Source organism: Lutjanus erythropterus, chromosome 17 (genome assembly GCF_056507025.1).
Source record: "Lutjanus erythropterus isolate fLutEry1 chromosome 17, fLutEry1.hap2, whole genome shotgun sequence".
In the NCBI taxonomy this organism is placed as follows: Eukaryota; Metazoa; Chordata; class Actinopteri; order Lutjaniformes; family Lutjanidae; genus Lutjanus; species Lutjanus erythropterus.
Window position 1 is genome coordinate 28,181,129 of NC_139333.1, and position 25,551 is coordinate 28,206,679.

The window sequence follows — 25,551 nt, forward strand, 5'->3', positions numbered from 1 at the left end:
TCCAAACTCATACTCTTGATTATTAACATTAATCTTCTGTTTACTACATTTTTTCAAATGTGCATTGTTCTTTTTGTTACATATTTGTCTCAGCTTTAAGACAGTGAAACTTTGCATTTATTATCTCTAGCGTGTAAATCAATCTTTTAATTTGCAAACTGAGATTAGCGACTCTGACTCATTCACTTCTCTAATCAGTACAGGACGGCGGTGGTTTCTTTTAGCTTGTTTCGTAAGTTTAGGGAAAACACAGCAGCTTTGATGTTACATTAGCTTGAACAACTAAAATGTTTAAGTGTTTTTACCTTTGCATGAATTTTGGGATGACTTGTTGGCAAACGTTGCTTCAGGTTCTTTGTGTTTCCACTGGTGATTGTCGACCCACACGGTTCACAAAAGGTCTTATTTTCCTTGACATCAAATGTGAAATTTTCCCCCCTAACTTCCGCCTGTGGTGGCGCTTGATTTCTGCCTGACCTGCGCAGGGCTGCTGCAGTCAGATAGCAAACAGCAAACTTGGACAGGTCAACAATGAAGGCAGGCAATTCAGTGACAAACGGACAGATGAGTTGGCTTTTATTTTGCCACTTCAGACCGATCTGAACCCACTGTTTAAAGGGATGGTTTGTCAAAAAATAAAAATTCAGTCATCATCTACTCACCCTCATGATGACTGAAGGTCAGGTTTAGTTTTTCAGTCCACAAAACGCTGCTGGAGTTTCACAGGAAAACTGTTGCAGAATCTCCCAAAAAATGGAGGTGAATGCCTCTGTACTGCTCGTCTGGTGTAATCCAAGTCTCCTGAAGCCCCAGCATGTCAAGTTGACTAAAATAATTTTATTGACACCATGTTTTTGGTTTGAATCGTCACTCTAGATCATTAGCTTGGAGCCACAGTCACATGCACACCGTCTGAACTGTGTGTGGTGTGATGATGTGCAAACAGCATGTCGGGCTTTAGGAGACTTGGATTATGTCAGATAAGCAGTATTTATGTTTTCACAATATATAAACTCAAAATCAGGACGTAAAATGCTGAGTATGAGCTGTGAGGAGACTTCCAGTCTTCTATCCGAATACAGATACAGATTATTTTGTTGGTTGAACAGATACAGATATTGATGCACCTCTACTAACAAGGGGGTGGAGAGGTGGAGAGGGGGTGATGGCAGGTTAACAAGGGAGGTGTAGTCTGGTCGTTTTGCTAACGAAGGGGATGATGTCCCCCGTCAAACTGGTCCATCTGTTTTAACTCTGTAATCCTCCACACCCAACAAACCATTATCACATTATACCTCTATTGTATCACAGTTTTATGAACCATCAAAGCCTCACATATGGAGTGTATGTGGAGCGTCTGATGATGATTGGTTGACTGCCAGCCATGCCTGATTGGCCGTCCACCGCGGCTCAGTCACCACTCAGAGCTAATGGCCTCTCATTTGCTGCCACTCGGTGACGTTGATGAAGCAAGTAGGTGAAGGTGACGAACATCCATCCTTGTCTCAATGAGCCTCCAGACTGAATGAGTCTGACTGATTTATACTCCACCTCCATCCACCTTTTTAAATTGATTTATTTATTTATTTACCTCCGTCTGTGGTCTGTAAATCCACAGAGTCCCTCTGCTGTTGGTACTCTGTGTTCCCCCAGGATTTACAGTGAGAGGTTCCTTTTTTATTTTATAATTTTACAAATGAAAAAAGTTGTAACACAGTTTTCATCTGTTTCACACTGACTCAGGAAAAATATAAACATATATCAGTTATTACACATTAATCACAAGAAAAACTCACTCTGAGAAATATAGGTTCTAACTAGAACCATAAAGGGTTTGACCCCCTAGGAGAACCCTTTTTGGTTCCTGATAGAAACTTATGTACAGGTTCCTCTTGGAACCCTTTCAGAGAGTCCTACCGAGGACTTGACATAAAGGGTGATACATAGAACCATCTGTGACAGAGAACCTACAGAGAACCCTTCTATGGTAAAGTGTTTCCATCCAGAATCCTCTTTCTGTGGTTCTGTCCAGAACATTACCATCTTCTAAGGAGTTTCTAAGGAGATCCCGCCCAGGATGTTCTACTGAGAGCCTTTTCCTAGTCCAAAGGTTTTATCTAGAACCCATCAATGAGTTCTGCCTAAAGTCTTTCATATTCCAAGGGTTTTATCTAGAACAGACTCAGGGGTTCTACTGACATCCTTTTTATATTCCAAGGGTTTTATCTAGAACACACCCAGGAGGTTCTACCAGAAACTCTTTCATTTTATGGTACAAAGAACTGTTGATTAAATAGTTGTTTAAGGTTTTCAACAGTCTTTGAACAGACAGAACGGGTTTCTGTTGAGGTGGATCAATAAACTTTTACAGCTCACAGATTCACTGTTAATATTTGATGATTTGTTCTACAGAAGCAGTTTGACAGTGTTCCTCTGTCAAACGGTCCAGCTGAGGTTCCCAGGATCCTCAGCTGGTTTTTATCTCTGATTATTAAAATGTAGTCTGAATGTTAAGATTTTACAGTAGCGCTTTTTTGAAGAAAGGGTTTGTCAAGGGTTCTTTGTAAGACTAGGGGTTTCATTAATAACCCTTTTCATCCAGAGAACCCTTATTCTTCTTCAAGGAAGAATTCCCTGGGTGGATATTAGAGAAAACTTTGCGAGATGAACGGGTTCTCGGCAGAACCTCTTGGGTGAGTTCTGGATAAAACCTTTGGAATATAAAAGGTTTCTTGGTTGAACCCCCTGGGTGGGTACTAGTTAAAACCTTTGCAATAATAGGGTTCTCAGCAGAACCCTCTATGTGGATTCTAAAAAAACTTTCACAATATGAAAGAGTTCTCAACAGAACTCCCCGGGTGGGTTCTAGATAAAATCAAGGGTATATAAAAGAGTTTGCAGTAGACCCCCCTGATTTGGGTTCCAGATAAAACCTTCTCGGCAGAACGTCCTGGGTGGGTTCTAGATAAAACCTTAGGAATATGAGGTCTTAGTAGAGCTAACTAATTTTGAGTTCTAGATAAAACCCTTGAAATATAAATCGCTTCTTGTTAGAACTCCCTGTGGTTCTTGTTAGCACCAGGCAGGTGGAAAGGTTCTGGGCACAGAGAGAGGGTTCTGGACGGAGACATTACATCATTGAAGAGTGTTCTGTTGAACTTTTTGCAGGGGGTTTTGTGTGGAACCTTTCACAGATGGTTCTAGGTATAACCTTTATGTAGGGTTCTAGGTAGAACTCTGAAAAGTGTTCCAAGTGGTATAAAAGGCTCTACCAGGAACAAAAATGGGTTCTACTATGAAGACAAGTCAAAGAACCCCTCCTGGTTCTAGATAGCACCTTTATTTCTAAGAGCATATGGAAACCAGGACTAAATCTGCAACGTTCTCGGCTGGGTGCTCATTAATATTCATGATCCTCTGGAAGAATTTCTGATTAGTTTCAAAGAAAACTCTGGAAAGGAACCTGATTGGACGCCGAATCAAAGCTCATTATAAATGCAATTTAATTTGACAAATCACAACTCAACAAAACGATGCTCAGAACAGGTTGGGGGTCTGAAACAGCAGCAGCGAAGTGAAGAAGATCATTAGCAGCAGCTCTTTAATCAAAGCAGTGCAACTGAAAATGATCGATTCCATCTGAGTATGAGGTTCCTTCCCCCACACGGCAATTACGAGAGAACGTTTGGTGCTGGTCTGCAAGGAATTCAGAGGTGAACGAGGTGCTGATGAACTGCCTCTAATGTCCTCTCCATCACATCGGCCATCACAGCTGTCCATCAGCTGCACCTCTGTCTTAAACAGGACAGTCTGATGTCTTCATGCTCCTCAGTCTACTCAGCCGGTGTCACTGGGAGCAGCTTTGAATGAGAAGAGTCTGCACGCCTTTACTAAAGAAGCTGAAGCTGAATGTGCTGCAGCGCTGACCAGCTCCCTCATTAAACCCTCCCTGCTGTGTTATCCTCCAGTTTTTCTTTTCATTATGATGATAATGGAAGTAAAAGAGAGTTTTTCCCAAAGGAGGAAACAATGACCCAAAAAAAATGATAAAAACTGGAGTTGGAGCTGAAAAAACATAAACATGACCTAGATGAAGTTTGTCGAAATTAGCCTAAACATACAGTACATGCAGAAACATCCAGTACTTCTTCACAGATATATGGAGCTAAAGTGTAGGTGATGCTATAAGACTGCATGCTGCGTGTTTTTAAAATATACATGGTATATGTATATTATACATTATTTTTGGGTTTCCTCAATACCAAATATTAGCCTGTATAATTTATATATATCTCTATGTTGGTTGCAGTTTTATTATTTACAGCTCTTCTCTCCTTTGTTATGCACAAAGGGATGAATTGAGTGAATTTAAATGTACTTTGTCAAGTACTATTTTGATTTTGAGTAAACTGTCATAAACTTATTCTGGTCTGGAGCGGCTCAGGTTAGCTAGCTATCTGCATTTCTCAGTAGTTAATGGTAGGGGTTGGTCTGTGTAGCTAACATCAGCAGTTGGTCTGTGTAGCTAACGTCAGTGGTTTGTCAGTGTAGATAATGTTATCTCTGCATAGCTAATGTTAGCTGTTGTCTGTGTAGCTAATGTTAGCAGTTGGTCTGTCAAACTACATCAGTGGTTGGTCTGTGAAGCTAATGTTAGGAGTTCATCTGTGTAGCTAATGTTAGCAGTTGGTCTGTCAAGCTAACATCAGTGGTTGGTCTATATCAGTACCATTAGCAGTTGGTCTGTGTAGCTAACTTTAAAAGTTCATCTTAGCTGTAAATGTTTCTTTAAATTAGATGTTGAGTTCTTGGATGATGAGTACTTTTACTTTCAGTTTTGGAGTTTATACTTGTTCTGTAACTTCAGTCTTGTTTTTAATTTACTTCAACTTGTTATTGAGCCTTTTTACAGTGTGGTACTTTTACTTAAGTAAAAGATCATCCAACATTGTTCCTGCAAATGCAGTAGTTTAATGAAGTTGAAAGTTGAAGTTGAGGACCTGGATATATATGATATCCTTGAAATTATAAACATTTTCTTTCAACTATTTAATCAGCTAACTGATTCAGTACTGTGCCATTAGACAGATGTGTAAAGCCAACTCAGCTGTTTCTTTGTCATGTTTGAGGTTTATTGTGTTCATGTTCTGAAGCTGTGACTTAATTTTGCTCCATGCTGGTCAATATGTTTGCGTCAAAGTCTGAATTATCTATCAGCTGATTGATTTGCGGGTCTATCCATCGATGGGCTGGGCGCTCAGCGGATAGTGGCTCTGTAACTGATGCTGTGGTGGTTGACCGATTGGATGATTGATGGATTGTTTGGCAAAGAAAATGAGTTAAGCTCAGGCAAAGGGCAGTTTGAGCAGCGTGAAAAGGGATGACATTTCTCTGAGTACAATTTATTGAATGAAGCTGACTTGCTTACCGTGCAGCTGTGACAGAAAACCACAATATACCTGCACCCCCTCCTGTAATATCTGATCAAATCACCACTTGAACATGGCTGAAACATTGCTGCTGTTTGTCATATTTGTTTTAAAATGTGATTGTCTTCTTTTCTTGTGCAGGCGCTCTACAACTCAATCAAGAATCAGAAGCTGCAATGGACACTGTAAGTCATTTTACATTCACTTTATGTTTATATCATTCACCTTAAAGGGATAGTTCAGAATATTTGAAGTGGGTTTGAACCTAGAATCATCTGTGAAAGGTTAGCATCCTTAGAAGGAAAGAAACAATCATTCCTTCCTTCTGAGGATGCTAACAAGAACCCATCTTGGAGGTTCTACTGGGAACCCTTTAATATTCCAACTGTGTCATCTAGAACCCACTCAGAGAGTTCTACCGAGAACCCTTTTATATTCCAAGGGTTTTAAATAGAACCCAACTGGGGTTCTTCTGGGGTTCTGTCCCTAAGGTTTTATCTAGAACTCACTCAGGAGGTTCTACTGATAACCGTTTTTTATTATGGGACAAAGAACCCTTGACAGAAGAGTTCTTCAACAATTTCAACAATCCTTGAAGAACTCTCTCTTCAAAAAAGGGTTCTTTGGATGAACAAGATTCTTAATGGAACTCTTTGTCTTACAAAAACCCTAAATGAACCCTTCCTTCAAAAAAGAGCTCTTCAGAAACAAATGGTTCTGGATAGAACCTCAGCCCGTCAGGAAGAACCCTTTCGGAACCCTTATTTCTAAGAGCGTACCTCATACAGCCCCACTTCAATTAATCTGAACTATCTGTTTAAACTCTATTTTCTTTTCATTTGCTCCTCCTGTGTGACTCAAACACAGACACACACACACACACACACACACACACACACACTCATTGTCCTGATGGGCAGGAAACAATAAGGGATATTGATTAAGCGGTTAGCGTCCACATTAATGACGTGCGTGTTGTCTGGCATGTGAAGGAAACATTAGTGTGTCAAGGGTTGCTATTCTGGATCACAGCTCCAGAGTGCCTCAGAGATGCCAATTAAGTCACTAGCTTTCCAAGCTTTGTTGCCATAGTGACGGCACCATGGATACGACTCCATAGCTACCGCATTGCTCTTTCCTCCCTGTGTTCTCTCAGCAGTGAACACACACACACACTCTCACGCTGTAACAGATGGATATACTGTACATAGGAAACAGCATGTATGCGTGTGTGTGTGTGTGTGTGTGTGTGTGTGTGTGTGTGTGTGTGTGTGTGTGTGTGTGTTCTGCATGTACGTGGGAACATGAAACGCAAGGAAAAAAAGAGAAAGAGACACTGACTAAGAGCGAGAGAACGCCGTTTAAATGGCTCTTTACCTGCATCCTGTACAAAGGTGTGACCACAGCCTCCCACTACCTCTCCAAAAATAGCTGCAGCAGCTCCCGAAGCAGCTGAATAAAAGTGGTCAGAGGAGCAGATCGAGGAGGAGATCCACAGAGAGGCAGGCAAATCCAGTTCAAACATCTCCACTGACATATAGACAGCTATTTAAACACTGCCACCGCTCAGGAGGCCACGCGGGGATAGAAAAGATGTCATTTTTAGACACGTAAACACCACCGAGCACAGAGAGAATCCACCTCCAAACAACAATGAATTACAGATTAAGAGATTCAGCCCACAGCAGTCTGGTTTTTGTTTTTTTTGTTTTTCGTTTTGTTTTTTTATGTTCCTGGTTTTTGGCAGAGGAGAGTTGTTCATTTTTAATATTTCAGCCGGCTGAGATCAGAGAAATAGAGTAAAATTCTGTCTGTGGTGGAGCTCTGCTTTGAAAAGCGGAGCACGGTGTCACTTTTTGCCACCGCTTTCACACCCCGCTGGCTCGGTTGATGCATATTTCATCACACGGAGGACGCTGTTTCTTCACTTGCGCACTCATTGATGGAGATCACAACACCCTGAGACGGATCTGTGTCCATTCTGAGGCTGTAAATGATGCTTTTGTTTGTCCTTGTGGCGTCGTTTGTTATGGAGGACTGCAACTGTCAAAATCAAAAGTACAGTTAATTAATTAATATGACCTTAACTGCACCAAAATAATATTAAAAAAAGAAAACATTTCTGTTTTAATTTCCTTCTGTATTTATTTAGGTGATCTATGCACGCTGATGTCAATCAGCCAATAGGCGAGAAGTACACTTTGATTGACAGCTGCCTCATTTGCATAATGATTCAAAAATACATAAAGAAATGTAAAAAGAAAAGTACAGAAAGTTGAAGGAAATAAATAAGGGGGGAATGCAATGCAATATCAAAATTCAGTACCAATACATGTCACATTTTATGAGCTAAACATTTATTTTTAATATTGTTGTTGGTGCATTTAATGGGATATTAATTAATAATTTTTTTTTGTTTTTAGTTTGGCAGTTTCAGTCCTCTAATGAGCAGAAATGCATAAAGAAATGTAGAAATAAAATGCAGAAAATTAATAGAAATAAACAGGGAGAAATGAAAAGAAAATAATAAATAAAAAGTGAACACATTTAGAAAGAAAATGGAAAATTAAATGGGAAAGTAAATAAATACATAAGCACGTTAAAGCAAACATAGCAATTAATATCAGAATTAATGCCTACATTTATTGGTATTTTTTATTTTGTGGTGGATTTAATGGCATGTTCATTTATTTGTTATTTTCTATGCCATCTATTTATCATTATATATATTTTTTGTTTTGTTTTGACAGTTTTGGTCTGCCATAATCATTTGCGTAGTAAAGCAGAAATGCATAAAGAAATATAAAAAGTTAATCCAGAAAGTTTAGGTAAATAAATCGGAGGGTAATGCAAAGGAAAATAATTCATACATGAATATATACACATACAAATAATTCATTTAAAAACAAACTGAGAAAGTAAGTAATAAAATGGAAAATTAATACCAACGCACATTTAAAATTTCAGTATATCAGCAATTATGTTAATTAATGCCTTCATTTATTTTTAGTATTTTTTTTTTACCATATTTAATGGTATATTCATTTATTAGGTCATCTATTTTTTTATTACTATTGGTCTTTTCTCAGTTTCTGTCCTCTGCAATCACTTGCATAATGCTTAAAAATAATTAAAATATTTGTGCATATTAATGTGTTTATTATGTCATCTATTTATTAGGACATCTACTTATTATTTCATTTCATTTCATTTTATTTTATTTGGCAGTTTAGGTCCTCCATAGTTTTTGCATAATTAAGCAGAAACTTGCAAAGAAACATAAAAAGAAAATTCAAAAAGTTTGGGGAAGTAAATGTGGGGGGAAAACAAACAAACAAACAAACAAATAAATAAATGGAAAATTAAATGGCCAAGTAGGTAGTAAGGTAGTGAAAGCCTACATTTATTTTTAAAAATGGTTTCGGTTCATGTAATGACATATTATTTTATTTATTAAGTCGTTTATTTATTTTTGACGTTGGCAGTTTCGGTCCTTTATAGTATTTACTGTTTGTGCGTTCACAACTTGACAATTGTAATCACAGCACAGCAAAGTGTACATTCTACTCAATTCTATACTATATTTAGATCAGCCCTGCATTGATTTACTAATTTACTCCCAGATTGAGGCTTTAAAAACACACTCCTCCACCACTCAGAGAGAGAGAAAGGTGTGATTTTCACACACTAAAACAAACTCTCGCTCTCGCTCGCTCTGCTCAGATGAATACACAATTGTATATACATGAAATCTGTACATGTGCATCTCATTACAGGTGTGTGTGTGTGTGTGTGTGTGTGTGTGTGTGTGTGTGTGTGTGTGTGTGTGTGTGTGTGTGTGTGTGTGGGCACACAGCGCAGTATACTGTGTGTATTTTTGTGGCCCGATGAGAAACACAACGCAAAACACAGCGATGGATGTTATTTCACACCCCCACAGAGAAAGACACGCACATGGCCACTTTCTCTCAACGGTGCAGTTGGATGCACCCACATGTTCTCCACTCTCTCACTCTCTCTCTCTCTCTCTCTCTCTCTCTCTCTCTCTCTCTCTCTCTCTCTCTCTCTCTCTCTCTCTCTCTCTCTCACACACACACACACAGAACACAGACATATATACAACACACACATGCTTCCTCATTCAGGCGCGGGGGTGGAGAGGTGGTGGTGGTGGTGGGCATTGTGCAGCGAAACAGAGACGCAACAAAAAACGGGGAGAGAACGGCAGAGAAATAAATTTCATCGCAGGACGTGATGAGAGGAGAATGAAGCACGCTGTACATGAGCCTGAGACAAGAGCCATCTGCTCTATTATTGCTTTTATTCTGCTAATCCCTCCTCTCCTCCTCCCTCAGTGGCTCTAATCATCTCGTCTTACTGTTGTCTGCTGCCGCCACCTCTCACCTACAGTGGGAGAGCAGACTGGGTGCCATCCATTTGAATCATATGACATTAAACAGCAGGGCTGAGTGTCCAAACTCAGTGCTTTTTTTTTTAAAGAAAAAATACTGACCGAAATACCGAGTACTGAAACACTGAAAATCAAGTGAACTTTGGCTTCTTGGGTAACTTAACTGGACCCTTTTTCCCATGTTCTTATGTCTAAGTGGCTAAGGGGGGGCACAGGGTGCAATACAGTTCTACCTCTACAACACCAATTCAAAAAAAAGTTGTGCAAAACATAAATAAAAACAGAATGCAATTATTTACCAATCCTTTTTGACTTGTGTTCACTTTAATACAGTACAAAGACAAGATGTTAAATGTTCAAACTGATTAACTTTACGCTCATTCTGAATTTGATGCCTGCAACATGTTCCAAAAATGTTGTTACAGGAGCAACAAAAGACTGGGAAAGTTGTGAAATGTTAAAAAAACCAACACTGAATGTGTGTGACCTTTGACCCCTCAGGCAGCACTGCATTAAAAACTGCATTAAAAACCCGCATCATTGTATAAAGGATACTACATGGGCTCAGGAACACTTTGTAAAACCGTTGTCAGTAAACACAGTTTATCTCTGCATCTACAAATGCAAGTTAAGACTCTACCATGCAAAGAGAAAGACATATATCAACAACATCCAGAAACACTGCAGATTTATTGTATTCTGTTTGTATTTACATTTTCTTCAACACCCCAACACATTTTGGGGATCGAGGTTTAACTAAAGATGCTTGCTTTTTTTTCCACTGACCGGCTCAGATTGTTTGACAGTATTATGGAAAGAATCCCTGCAGAGAGAGATCTTTTTGTTTAACATCTCTGTTCCAACAATCACCAACTCTGGTTCGGTTTAAATAAACCCTTAACTCACCAAGCTGGATGTGAAAATATTGGGAGAAGAGCGAGAGGGAGAAACAGCATGGTAAGTGTGTTTTACGACGATAAAATGTTTCTGTAAATGGAGTCTGGTGGGTTTGAACAGAGCGATAAATCTGCTGGATTTTACTCTTTAAATCTGTGGCGATTCTTTCCATAATGTTGTCAGACACTTAGAATAACAATCTGAGCCTGTCAGTGGCAAAAACAAGAACTTTTAGTGGATGTACAGCCTGTTTTGTGGCTGAAAGCTGCAGCGGTCTCCCTCAATTGTTGTCACTAAGATGCAAAAATATGAGAAAATAGAGTCCAGGTTGAAAAATACTGAAGTTACCCTTTAAACAAAATGCATTTTATAGAAATACTGTCAAATATTTATTAAAATAGGCCCTTCTCTTCTGTGGACGATGATATAAAAGTGAATGAGGAAATGTTTTGCCGTGTTTGGATGAATTAATGTCCTCTTTCACTTCACTGTGTTTGGAGTGTTTGTTTGCTGCTTGGTACAATGACTCGGTGTCACAGGTGAAACACGGCAAACGTGTTTCTATTGGCTACTGATGCAGCAACATCAGCACAAAGAACCCAGCATGCACTGCTCTCAGCCACAGTGGCCAACCTGTTCAGACGTCTTTCCTTCATATTGCATCAACAAGCTTTACTGTATTTTCTCTCTTTTCCCTTTTTTTTTAAACAGACTTTCATGTCATTTCTTCTCTTTTCCTTTATGTTCTTTTCCTCTTTTTTTCTTTTAGCCTCATTCATTTCTTTGTTTTCTTTCTTTTCCTCAGCTCTCCTCTCTTTCCTTCTGGTATTTTCCTTTGTTTTCTTTCCTGTATTTATTGCCTCCTGGCTTTTATTTCTTTTTCTTCTTTCTTTTCTCCTGTGTTTTCTTTTGTTTCCTTTGCTTTTTTGTTCTTTGGTTTTGTTTCTTTTCCTTTCATTCTTTTCTTTGCTCTTTTCTTGCCTGTATTGTTCTGCCTTTTCCCTTCATTTTCACTTCCTTTTCTTTTACAACCTTTCCTTTCCTTTCCTTTGTTTTCCTTTCCTTTCTCTTCCCTTCCTTTCCTCTCCTCTTTCTTTCTATTTTTCTTTTCGTTCCTTTCCTTTCTTTTCTTTTGTTTTCAATACCTCCTCTTTTTCTTTCTTCCCTACTCTTCTCCCCTCTTTTAAATGTCCTTTAAATTTGATTTCCATTTCTTACTTTACTTTTCCCCTCTTGTCCTTCTTTCTAATTTTTTCATTCCTTTATTTTCTTTTCCTGAGCTTTCCCTTCCCCTTAATTTCTTGTCTTTCATGTTTTTCTCTTCTTCTCTTTTCCTTAACATTCATTTTCTTCACCTTCCTTTCCTCTCCATTCATTTCTTTTAATATTCTTTTGTTAAGTTTGCTTCCATTTGTTTTCTTTCTTTTCAATTTTTCTTCCCAGAATTTTTCTTTCTTTATTCTTTTTTGTTCCTGTATTTTCCTTCCTTTCTTTCTTTTCCTCTCCCCTCCTCCCCACTCCTCTACCATTTTCTTTCATTTCAATCTTTATCTTTCCATTTTCTTTTCTTATGTTTTTTTCTCACCTTTTTTCCCTTTCCTTTACTGTTTTGTTTTCTTCTTTTTCCTTTCTGGTATTTTCTTTACTTAAGCTTTCCCTTTATTTTATTTCTTTTGTTTTCCTTACCCTTTTTCCTTTTCTTTCCTCTGACCTCTTTTCCTTTAATTTCTTTTGATTTAATGTAAATTTTTTCTTTTTCTTTACCTCCTCTCCTCTCCTCTCCTCTCCTCTCCTCTCCTCTCCTCTCCTCTCCTCTCCATCACATTATTGAGGATATTATTCTACCATCTGAGAAGGATCATCTTTGTCTTTTTTTTCTAAACCCCCCCCCCAGCCCTCTCTCTCTCGCCCTCCTCTCCACTTCGTCTCTGTGTAGAATGGGATTCAGGCAGGCCGGCAGTTACCAGGCAACAGGCTGCGTGCTCATTGGCTCCGTCTCTGCCTCCCGTTCTCTCTCTGGCTCCTGCGCGGGGTTAACTGCTGTTATGTACTGTTGGTTACTCATAGCGTGGTCTCGGGGGGGTTCGGCATCCAGCCATTATTCTATTTTCGGGCTGAACTTTTGCATGGGTGCCGCCTGGTGAGGTAACAAGTGGAATTGCCATGTTACCTCACCAGGCAGCTGCAGAGACACTCGGTGCTGTTGCCTAAAGCATCTATCATCTCCTAATGTGACAAATCCCTTTAAAAACACTATAAGAATGTGTACAGTGCATTGTGGGGGATTATTGACAAGAGAAGGGGATTAACACTGCTGCACCAACGTGTACAGTGAGTATTATCTGTCATTCAAATATAATACAAAGACATATTCTCTCTCACTTACATTATTTATAATAAACTGGAATATATTCTCATAATAATACTCAAAAAAAAGCTCAGTATCACATCAGTTCATGAAATAGTCACAAATAGTCAATTATCAGTTCCTCCAGGATTTTGTGGGCTGTTTTTGGGAGCTTTGCAGCCTAAACTTTACAACAGCTTTTCTAAAAGATTCTGATGCACATTGCAGCGTCTTTAGGCATTTTTTGCAATGAAGTTGCCCCCAAAAAGTTGCAATTTTTTGTATAATTCATTAACAGTCAAAGGTAGATTGTTCCAGGGAGACAGCTCATTTCAACCATAGACTTTATATTTAATAGGATTTCAGCCTATTTAAGATGTAGTGGGTGAGTGATCACTGCTGTCCACAGCTAATCACAAACACTATCGTCCTCTGTCCTCTGCTGTAAAAATAGTCTCTGAGTAAAGACGGCATTTTTCTACTTGGAAATTATTCACTGGAATTACACATGAAGAGTGAGAACTTCCAGCTGACTTCTCACTCTTCTCAACCGGCCACTAGGGGCCGCAAGCGATCAGCAACCGCTTCAGTTGAACATCTTGTTTCAGCTCGAGACAGCATATATGAACATCGTCTTAATGTTGGAGGAAGTTTGCAAATCTCTGCTGGTTGCATCTGTCAGTTGTGGTGGCATTGCAGCAGGTGCTTCACCACCTGTTGCCTGTAGGAGACTCTAATAGTCGGACGCACCATTGCTACATATTGCTCCTTTGATACAAAACTGATGGGGTAAGAAAACAGATTACAACAACAGCTGAAATATAAGTGTGGCGTTCACTTTTTGAATAAAGAGTCAGAAAGGACATAAAGAGACTCGTTTTACGGGAAATACACACACACTCACACAGACACACACGGTGCACATGAGGGTAGTTAATAAAGCTGCAGTCGAACACTCTCAGAACTCAGCAGATCATCACAGTCTTCATTTATAAAGATGGCTCCTCCAGGCCCGTTTCTAATGAGCGATGTGCCGCTGCCTGCGTGAAAACTTCAAATCCTGCAACAACTCGTAGCCCGAAAACTGGCTTTGATACAGAATGAAGTCATCTGGTAAATTACATTACATCCTCAGACATGTCAGACTTTAGGTGAGCTGGTTTACTTCCACTAAACTTTCTATTCACAATCTTTTTAAAAATAAATAAAGAAATAAATAAAAATAAAGGGACAGTTCACCCCCAAATCAAAAATACATGCCTTGTAGTGCAGTTTTATCATCCAGATTTCTTTTTGTGTGTGTGTGTGTGTGTGTGTGTGAGTTGAAGAGTTTTGGCGATATCACCTGTAGAGATGTCTGCCTTCTCTCAAACATAATGGGACTAGATGGCACAAAATAGCAATCATGACCTGGTTATTTAAGATAATCCACAGACCTTGTTGTGAACAGTTTCTGGTAGGAACTATTTTTTTCTACTATCGAGAAAGTACCCCAAGAATATTTCTCTAGATCTGCCTCTGCTCTTTAAACTTCAGACACAATGTGTGTGTGTGTGTGTGTGTGTGTGTGTGTGTGTGTGTGTGTGTGTGTGTGTGTGTGTGTGTGTGTGTGTGTGAGAATGTATGCACATGTAGATGCAACACAGCTGTCGCAAATTTGCACTTGTTTTTCTGTAGTCTACTTTTTTATTTCAGTTAACAATTTCTTTTTCCCACGCCTAGTTTTAGTTTTTAGTTTAGTTACAGTTCATTTTCACACTTACTTCATTTCATCTGGACTTTAAGACGTTTCAGTTTGATCCAGACCAAAATTACAGGTGTAAACCCCCCCCCTTGGACCAAAGTCCGAACCTAAAAGCCAATGAAAAGAGGTGACCTCGGTCCGGATCAAACTGAACCATGGTTCGGGTTGTTTCATTTTTTGGACGGTTCCGACTTTCAGACCAATTACAGGAAATTACAACAGGAAATCATCAGAGCTGGAAGAAGGAAAAACAAATGCACTAAAACAAAATGAACCGCAGGAGCACATTGGGACAGGAAGAGACCAGATGTTTAATTGACCTCAGGAGTCAAGTGGAAAACACTCATGAAAATTACACCTTTCGGTTGTTGTTTCACTTCGGTGCTGCCATAAATAGTGACAACGATGTGAATCTGCTCCTTCATCTCTCTCATAAACGGCCACTGAGGTCAGGCTACCTGCCGAATTATAAACACACCGACGTCAGAGGGTGATGATGACAGGACAGAGGTAACTAAGCAGACCAAATGTAAACAATGTCTCTAAAAAAATGAACCGTGGTTTGGACTTTAAGATGTGAAAGCCCCCTCCTTGTCTTTGCTAATTTGAGATTTAAAACGTCTACTTGATTGAATAGAATACCGAAGCCTCCTCTCTCTTCCTTCTTGTTACTACAAGTTTTCAAAGCTTCGTTTTTTTGTCGTAAGGAACAAAAAGTCTTCCTCACCTCTGTGAGGCTCCTTGTGAGCATCAAGAAGAGGAAGAGTAACACTGATGCGTCTGCATTTCTGAGAAGAGTTTGGCCCCCCTGGGTACCGATGCCCCTGTTTCTCACCTCAAAGCTGGAACAAGATAGATGGTGTCACTCTTTAGCTGTGCTACGTTTTGATCAAGGAGAGTGGACTTGTCCTCGGGAGAGCCGAGCGCACAGAGAGGAAAACACACAATTAAAGCTTTGAAGCTGAGATGGCTTCATTCGCTCAGGTTTCCCCCAGATACGCGATGCTTTGTAAATGTCTTGTGCAACAAAAAAGAAGACGCCGTGCCAAAGACAGCAGCAGTGGACGGAGATATTACTCATGTGTCCTGCATGAGATGAAAGTTTCCCAGCGAGCGTGTGAAATCTCGTCCTCTGCTGTTCCTTGTGTAACAGGCACAGAGTGAGAGGCAAATGGACAGGATGAGTGATGATGTGTTTATTCGCGTTTGCTAATGAGACATGACACATAAGTGTTGATCACCACACAATCTTGTTTTTTTATTTATTTATTTTCTCCCTCGTCTCCATAGCGACGAGGAAGAGCTGCGGAAGTCGTTTTCGGAGCTCGGGGACAGCCTGTGTGACTCCAACGCCTCCAGATCGATGAAGCGGGTGGGCAGCAGTGGGAAGCCCCTGTCGGATGGGACGGAGCCCACTGGATCACTGCTCTACAAGAACGGCTTCCTGGTCCGCAAAGTCCACGCCGACTCAGACGGAAAGAGAAGTACGCCTCAGACACTCATTTACACTTCAGCAGATCAGTTTATCTTATCCATATTCTTTTACCTAAAATGTTGTTTCTTACGGTGGCTCTGAGAGCTCAATACACTGCAGCTTAAGAAAACACATGCAAACGAACAGAATCCAAGCAAATTAAGAAAAACAATTAAGCGATTTGACAACACGTGCAAAGTTAATTAACGCAGCCAAATTAAGAAACTCTCCAAACACAGAAATCACAACAAAATGCCAAGGCTGCCTCCTGAAAGTTGAAGATTCAAATCATCAGTCAACTGAAGCAGTCTGAAGTTTTTTTTGTTGCAGTTTTTTGGTTGTTGTTTGGTTGTTGTTTTGTTCCTGTTGTGCATGACAACAACAGGATAAAAATATGGAAGTTTACAAAAATGCACAGGGAGAACACTTTAAGGAGGAATTATAGATAAGGGGAATGATAAATATATTTTTATTTTAGCTGGTGCACTTATTAAAGTTTTGAGCCCAACCTAAACATTTAAGCTTTAAAAAAGTTTTACCAACCAATAATGTTTTGTTGAGATAATTTACTTTTGTTAATTTTTTGAGTTTCAGAAACACACAAAAATCTATTTCAAAAATTGTTGAGTAAACTCATTGAAGTAAAGGTGAATAATATTTGATAAATTAATATTTTCAGCTGCAAACATTCAAATTTCAGCCACCCAAGCTGAACGATTTTTGAAATTCAATTTTTTTTTTGTTTACTTTCTAAAACTCCTTCTAAAACTTTTATCTAAAGGAGAAAAGTAAAATATCTCAACAAAAGATTATAGGTCATTTAATTTATTTCAAAACTTTTGTTTTTTGTGTTTGATTCAGAATGTAGTGAAGGCCGTTACCTTGAAATTCTGATTATTTTTACAGTGTGAGGGGATGGTATTGTGCTTCTGTCCAGAACTGCAAGTGTGTTTTTCTCTTTCAGCACCAAGAGGGAAACGAGGCTGGAAGACTTTCTATGCCATCCTAAAAGGGCTAATTCTCTATCTGCAAAAAGTAAGTTTCTCACATTATTACAGACTATATTTATGTCTTATTTACAATATTATACTTATTATTTTTTCATTTTTGTTTTGTTAGTAGCACAACTTTCCTTTCTGATATACAACCCTGTGTTGGAAAATGATTTATACTTGTACCGGTAAAAAAAAAAAAAAAGGCTGTGAGAAGCGATTTGTAACAGCTTCTACTTGATATTCATTATTCAACCTTTAAAATAACAGCTGACTGCATCTCCATAAACATCCTGTTTTACTTTCATGCCAGCAGCACATTTTTAACAGAAGGTGAATCTTCATCCCCTTGGTGGAAAATAAACAAAAATGTTCTTTTGTATCTCATCACCTGTTTACACATTATCCCCCAAAATGCTTCACTTTTCATCAAGCGGTCCACCTGAGGGGGTCTCTTTATTCAGCCAATTTCCTGTTTACGTGTCTTAAAGGTGCTATAACATAATGTCCTGCTATGACACAATGTCCTGGCTCTGCTGTGGGGAAACCTGAGCCAGCACAAACAGACCGCCGTCGCTCCAACGTCCTCCTGAATGGAAAGAAAATCACAACATCCCTCAGACGGGTGTTGTTGTTGTTGTTGTTGTTTTTTCTCAGCCTGTAGTGACACTATTAGTTTGTTTTCTCGTATCAGTTTTTATTTGTTACCGACCAGAATGTGTCTGTAGTTCTGAGGATCAAACTGTCGCGCTGAGAAGCTGGGATCAAACGTCTGGTCTCTTTGTCACGTTTACTGAGAAATTAATTAATATGACATCAAATGCATCAAAAATAATATTCAAAATGAGTGAATTAATTTATAAAGAAAGAAACTTGATAATGTTCCCTGGTCCTGCACCAGATCCTTTAAGATCTGAGACTTACACTGAGGATGAAAACTGTCCCTGTTGAATATTAGTTGTTTTATTTCTATATGAGCATCTGAAATAATTTTAGTTCATATGAGAAAAAGTACATCATGCGTAATAATCAGCTTCTACTTCCATAGATTTGGGTTTATCCGTTGTTTTCAGTAGAGCTGCTCATGTCACCGTTTGTCCAATAAAACATGTTCTTCATGAGCTCAGCAGCTTTAATAAGCATTAAGACCCCTCTGTGTTTTTCACAGCTTTCATTTCTTATTTCTAATTGCCGTGTCAGGGGGAATACAGGCCTGATAAACAGCTGTCTGAGGAGGACCTGAAGAACGCCGTGTCCATCCACCACTCTCTGGCTATGAAGGCTTCAGACTACAGCAAGAGGCCCAACGTGTTCTACCTGAGAACGGCCGACTGGAGGGTCTATCTTTTCCAGGCACCGTGAGTCACTGAACTGCAATAATATACAGAGAATTATACACATATGGTGCAGTAATCCACATCGACATTATACAGCATACATGCATGTTTGCATGTTTACATGTGTCTGTGTGTGCACGTGTGCAGCAGACTTTAAAATTCAAACCAAATCCAATGTGAAAAAAAACAACGCTTTAATCACACCCAGCACAGATGGACCCCTGTCTTATCTTGACTTTGCAAGCTTCACTGCCTGCGGCATGTTTCTCTGTCTGACATACACTCTCAGTCCAAACTACAGCATGTGGTCAAAAGTATGTGGACACCCCTGTCCTTATCCACATTTGTATAGTTTTTGGTACATGAGCTGTTTGGGTTTGACCCCTTTGTTCAAATGAAGAAAGATCTTAATGCTACAGCACATAATCAGTGTGTTTGCATGAAGTAGCAGGTTACTGTAAATCTGTGTATACATGCAGTGCATTAGTGCATATTGGTGCAGCTGTCTTATTAAGAATAAAGCTTTGGTCACACTAGTGCTAGCTAAATAGCTAATTTGGACTAATTTATAACTACATTCTGCTAATTTTTTTCTATTTTTGACTTCTCAGGCTGCTGCTCAGACGAAACTCTAGTGCCTTAGAGCCAAAGTCCCTAATTTGAGTGTTTTCTTGCACACGGTGCAGTGGGCTTCAAATTCACAGCACTAAATCCACTGTTCTTGAGACAGAACCAGAACTATAATAGATGAAAGTAAAGTTAAACAATTTTTACTATAGAGTTTTAGAAATGCTACTTTTTGATGAGGAGATGTCACATTAGCCCACAGACCACCAGCAAAACACTAGCAGGGTGTGATCTGATAAAGTCTGACTAGGCTGCACTTTTTTTCTATTGGTTTCATGGTGGTTTTGTCTTGAAAACAAAATTTCCCCAAAATGCATTTAAAAGTGAGGCTGAAAAATGCAACTTCATAAAAGTTAACTTCATTAATTCTATTCATTTTTAAGTCCTGCCAAAATCTTCTTTAGGACATTTTAAGACATTTAAAATTCAGATGATTTATTTTTAAGACCCTGCAGGAACCCTGACTAAACCTGCTTGATATCTTTGGTGTCCATGAGGCATCAGTGAGCTCTTAGATCACATCTTTGAACAGCTCACACAGCCATCATCACTCATGTGAGCGTTGACTTGCCTCTGATTTGGGGACTTTTGTCAGCGATCCCCCAAAACTGTCAGCAAGTGGAAAATCAGGGCTACAGTCTCTACAATCCACTAGTTAGTTTTGTTTTTTGTCAGAGTTTGGACTAAATAGTTTCAAATACAAGGACAGATGGCTTTGTGGAGCCATATCAAGCTGTTACTTTCCTCCCTGCAGTTTTGTAAAAGGCCAGTTAGAAACACAGTTAGCTGTTAACCTGTAGCACACACTGGACCGCACTAAATGGGAGCAAACCCCTGCAGCAGCTTCAAACATCTGGTGGAAAGACTGAAACCAGAAGAGTTTTTGGATCAGAATATTTAACAAACACACGTGGGTATAATACTATGTTGTCCACATACTTTTGGCCATGCGGTGTAGCCTTGGCAGGTTAATCACAGCTGTGCATCCACCCCGGACAAACAGCAAGCGGCACAGCTGCACACATGTGCCCACGGTGTGCAAACGCATGCTGAGAGCACACGGATCATGGCTGCACACACATGTTGAACGGGACGCAGTGGGTGTGAAGGTGGAGGTGTGTGTGTGTGCATTTGTGTGTGTGTGTGTGTTATCAGGATCCAGGAAGTGGCACATGAGTGGCCACATGTTTCAGGCCCCAGGAGGACCGGCTCTGTGCTCCAGTTGCAGCTTGCATTTGTCCCAGATACTGTACCCCTCTCTGGGTGTCTCTCCTCCTTCTGTCTCTCTCGTCTTTGTCTCTCTGTCTCTCCTCCTCTCTCTCCGTCTCTCCCCGGGGATTTAAACAAGGCTGTCTGATTCAATCTGATATTTCTCATGGGCCCCTAATGGCTCTGTTAGTGTAAAACAGGCCCCTTTCTCTCCTGCATTAATTGGCTCCAAAATAATGTCTTTGTCAACAGCGAGGCTGCATTCTCTGATAATTATCCCTTTGATGTTGTAAGCTGGCCATGGAGAGGAGCTGATAGCGTGTTTGTACCCACTGTTCTGTATGTGTTCTGCGTGTAATTACTGTTGTGTGTTTGTGTCTATGTGTGGGCGTGTATTATCCGTCGCAGGAACGCGGAGCAGATGCAGTCTTGGATCACTCGGATCAACACGGTGGCCGCCATGTTCTCAGCTCCTCCCTTCCCGGCAGCCATCGGCTCGCAGAAGAAGTTCAGCCGGCCGCTGCTGCCAGGGACGACGTCAAAACTGTCTGAGGTATCTGTTTGTTTGTAACACTTTATTTTTATTGCTTTGTATAACAGACAAGTCACATAGAGAACACTATAATAACCATCATTAATAAATGGTAATTGGATCAGTTAAACTTTAGTTAATAATTATTTTACTGTCAACAAACTATCAAATTATTCAAATGATGCACTACACAGTATTTATGCACCACATACATAGTTTTATAAACATCAGTTGCAACTTTATAATGGGCATCCAAATAATGTTGACAGATGCACTACACTGTTTTTATTAACTACTTATAAATATTTCTTTATGTTTACAAATGCACTACACAATATTAATTAGCCAGTTTTATAAACATCAGTCATAGTGTCACAATGGTCAACCAAGTAATGTTTATAGATGCACTACACAGTATTTATTAACCATTTACAAAGTTTAATAAACATCAGTCGCAACTTTACCATAACTATCCAAATAATGTTTACAGACAACACGTTCTTACTCCCAACTTGACTGAACTTGACAGCTGAGTCCAGGATCCTCTGAAATTCGTTAGAGCAAGCTGATACAAATCTGTCAAAATTAGAAAAATCAGCCGCTCTGTTCAGCCATTTTCAAAAGTTGTTGACACATAATTTTTCTTAACATAATGGCCGAGTAATTAGAATTAAATTTTCATGAATAAACACTCCACTTAACACAAATGTAATATATCACTAGTAGCCACTCGTGGATGTGAGTGCAGGCATTTCATTCCTCATGTCGATCCTTTGTGAAATGAAAGTGAAAACTTATTTGTGATTCTGCTCTTTAACAGCCCGAGGCACAAGTTTAATAAGAAACATCAGTGAATGGCCTGATAGCAATCAGAGCTATCAGATTATACAATTACTGCCGTCATGAGAAAAGACATGCTCAGTTTGATATAACAAGGTCTTTTTATTCTTATAATAAGAATATTGATGGAGTGTCGCGGTGGCCTCGAGACAAATGCCACATACTGTGATAACAACATCCTCGGTTTGATTGCAGCAGGGGGACTTTGTTGCACCATGTTCAGCTTTATCTACAGGGGAACACATGATACATTACTCTACAACAACACTGAAATCAATATCGCATGTATTTGTGAAGGTTCAGTGCTGCAGGTTGTGCACAATACTCAGCTGCCCACATGAACACTGACACCGGTTTTGCTTGTGTTTCTGGTGCAAGTGAGTCCAAAAAGAAATGTTCATAAAAAGGTAACAGTAAATTAAAGCTGAACACACATTAGAGAATCTGTTTGGGAACTGAGGGAAAGTGTTTTTTATCGGAGAGCTGATGAGGAGCTGATTGGAAGCAGGTGCTCAGGTGGATGTGGGAGTCAGTAATGCAGTCTGATTAAACATTTTCAAAATATAAATTACTGAATGCAGGTGTTTCTTATTTCCTTCGTGTCCCTCATGATGTCAGCGTTGACCGTGTTTTGCAGGAGGAGCAGGTCAGATCCCACGAAGCTCGATTCAGAACCCTCTCCACCGAGCTGGCCGAGCTGCGCTCCTACCCTCCCGACCGCAAGGTGAAAGGCCGCGAGCTGGAGGAGTACCGCCAGCGAGACGAGTATCTGGAGTTTGAGGTGAGCCGCTGGACTCAGAGGGAGAAATAAATGAGAAAGTCAGCTGAGCATGAAATCATTATTACAGCTCTGCAGCTCTCTCAGCTGACCCTTCTCTAAGCCCCTCCCTCCTTAGTTACTGTTGCTATGCCTGTCAAGCTTTCCACCCTTGCACTGCACACATGCAGTTTACAGTGATAAAGGTGGAAGATTTAACACTGACTGATCAGTTTTACTACTGTTGATGTGCAAAGCAGCCACATTGAATTTTGGCGTCAGGGTTGGTGAGGCTTCACTTACTTACTGAGATGGAAGTCGACTTCAGGGGACATCCCAGTTGAAACTTCCAATTGGGAACTTGGAAATTCTGACTTCCAGGTGGAAATGGAACACACCATATGCTTACATTACAGTGGATAAAGAAAAGGTTCAGACTACAAAAAACACACCATGCTGTCCCATGCACACCGCATACAGGGAGAAATGCAAAGCTTGACAAGACTGCAGTGCCCTAGCTATGATTGCTAATTTATGATTGGATAGTTGCTGTTCAGAGGAGGGGCTTGACTTTATCCCTCCTAAGTCCCACCCCTTTTTGCTCTTGCCAAAAAGGGATGGGACTTGTTGCTCTTGTTGAGCAAACTTGGTACCTTGGTGAACTTTCTCGTTTTCCGTAAAAGTGACATATATGTCAGTAAAATGGTAGCTAACAAACTAGCTAATGATTGATGCAGATTAGTTAGTTAGCTAGCTAGCATGTTGATAGCATTGGCTAGCTTAGGATGTCAATATATGTTGTTTTTACAGGTCTACAAAATTTGTTTTTCTTTTTAACATGCCTAGCATGTGGCATATCTGCATTAATCAAACAGGAAAAGAGAAAGTTGACGAGGTACCAAGCTAGCTCAACTGTCACCAGATCATAGAGCCAAAAAGGGGCGGGACTTAGGAAGGGTCAGTTATCCAATCCTAAATGTCTTCTGTCCGTCTCTCCTTATAGAAAACACGGTACGGGACTTATGTGATGCTGCTGCGGGCTAAAATCCGGAGCGGCGAGGAGGACCTGTCTGTGTTCGAGTCTCAGCTCCTGGAGGACAACGGGCTGCAGCGGGCTCACTCCAGCCCCACGCTGCAGGACAGCAGCCAGGCCAGCCAGATGAGCCAGGCCAGCAGCACCAGGGACGGAGGCAACAGCAGCAAAGCCAGTGGCTGCAGTGGCAGCAAGCTGCGACAGGAGGGCCAGAGACACAGCTACCGGCAGGCCGTCAAGAAGTGAGACGGGGCGGGGGCGCCGGGAGCGGCACAGCGTTGCACTGCCAGCGGCAGGCCGTCTCCCTGCATAGGTTTTTATTTGAGATCCAGGAGGGTTTGGAGCTCTGCTTGAAGGGGGAGCAGGAGTGAGGGTCCACCCCACACCCTCCCCCAAAACCACGACGCCCTACCCGGCACCCCAATCTTCTCGTCTACCAGAGGAGGGCTGGGAATCACCAGCGAGGATGTTGGTGCAGGAGGTGGGTGGGAGGATCGGCTGGGAGGTCACAGATCTGCAGAGACGAGGTGTCTTTGAGAACGTCCGCTGGACTGAAGACAGCAGACTGGACTGTGCACTGAGACAGGGAGGGTGCTCAAACACCCGACAGGGACGAACATCCAGCATCCTTTCCTTTTCTCCCCTTTTGTTCTTTCAAGGCACCTCTCCGGCCACGTTCTCCCACCTTTTTTCTTGACTTTTTCACTCCGTTTTGGGACCAAACGCGTTTTACACATTTTAAAACATCACATTTTAGACTGATGATTTAATTTCAGTTCTCTCTGATTTGAAGCGCTGTAACAGTTGCTGGACTTGTAAAACATCACCGGGTCTTACGGAGCCGTCACATTCCAGCTCCTTCTTTTGCCACATCGCCGCCGTGGTGCGTTCACATTCCACTCAGGAGCCGGACATCGCAGCTTTTAGCTCCTGAACCTCTTTCACCGAAGGAAGTTGAATCTGTGCACGAGGGCGCGGCTGCAGGATACAGCATGATGAGATGGTGCGGCTCGGTGCAGCTCGTCTCTCCTCTTTTTCTCACGTTGCTGATGGCCAATTAGAGGCAACAACGTCAGTAGAAGTTCACAAGGGAGGTCTCTTGTTTTTTGTTTTTTTTTTTTTGTTTTTTTTTGTTTGTTTGTTTTTTTGGGCGATCTCTTACCCGGTTGCTTTCGCTTCTGTCCTGTGGTGTGCTTCTGTTCTCTTTCTATTTCTTGGCCGAACGTTGTTTTTCTCCAGTGATCCGCATGCCTGCATCCAGCACAGCTTCTTTTAGGCCTTTTACTACACCGAGGGCAGCAAAGGGTCCTTCTCCTCATGCCGGTGCCATAGCCAACATGTGTAATCTCTGTCTGTACTTATAGCCTCTCATTTATAAACCCTATTTTAACACTCACCAGGCAGACCCTGAATGTTCTTGTTTTTTCAATATTTTTACAGTATTTTACAGTCGTTTGTTGATGTTGAACCTATTCCACCTGTGTATGTCAAGTGTATGATGAAATATGATATTGAAAAATGTAAAAGGAAATATGTTATTATCCATACTCTTTGTAAACATCCAGGATATGTTGTATATATAAAACGCACCGTCAGCTTATATTGTAGGATACATGACAGTATATTTACAATATATTCGACACACTGTTGTGAAGATGCATTTAGGTACACTCAGAGTTGACATTTTCTTCTTGTAAGTCCCAAAAGCGCTACGCGATAATCACGTGTTGTTGTTTTATTTTTTTTTCTTTCTTACATGGTGGTAATAATTCAGCACAATATGAGTATTATAGTGAAGCCTATGTACCTATCAAAGATTAGTAAGTGATCAGAGGGTTTGTATGGAAGCTCATTTCTGCCATTAAAAGAAACAAACATCCCCATGCTAAATCATAATTATAAGAAAAAAAATTATGAGATTA

General features: G+C 40.4%; 1 protein-coding gene across 1 annotated transcript in view; it reads left to right on the forward strand.

Annotated features, from left to right (window-relative positions):
* LOC146312393 (uncharacterized) overlaps positions 1-25,229 on the forward strand; it is a 78,671-nt gene extending 53,442 nt beyond the window's left edge. Inside the window, exons 11-17 of the mRNA XM_084741222.1 lie at positions 5,571-5,614; positions 16,119-16,312; positions 17,267-17,337; positions 18,495-18,652; positions 20,876-21,020; positions 22,477-22,620; positions 23,600-25,229. Coding sequence (XP_084597348.1) covers positions 5,571-5,614; positions 16,119-16,312; positions 17,267-17,337; positions 18,495-18,652; positions 20,876-21,020; positions 22,477-22,620; positions 23,600-23,875 — 1,032 coding nt within the window. The 3' untranslated portion in view covers positions 23,876-25,229. The remainder of the gene's footprint in view (positions 1-5,570; positions 5,615-16,118; positions 16,313-17,266; positions 17,338-18,494; positions 18,653-20,875; positions 21,021-22,476; positions 22,621-23,599) is intronic.
* The last annotated feature ends 322 nt before the right edge of the window (positions 25,230-25,551 follow it).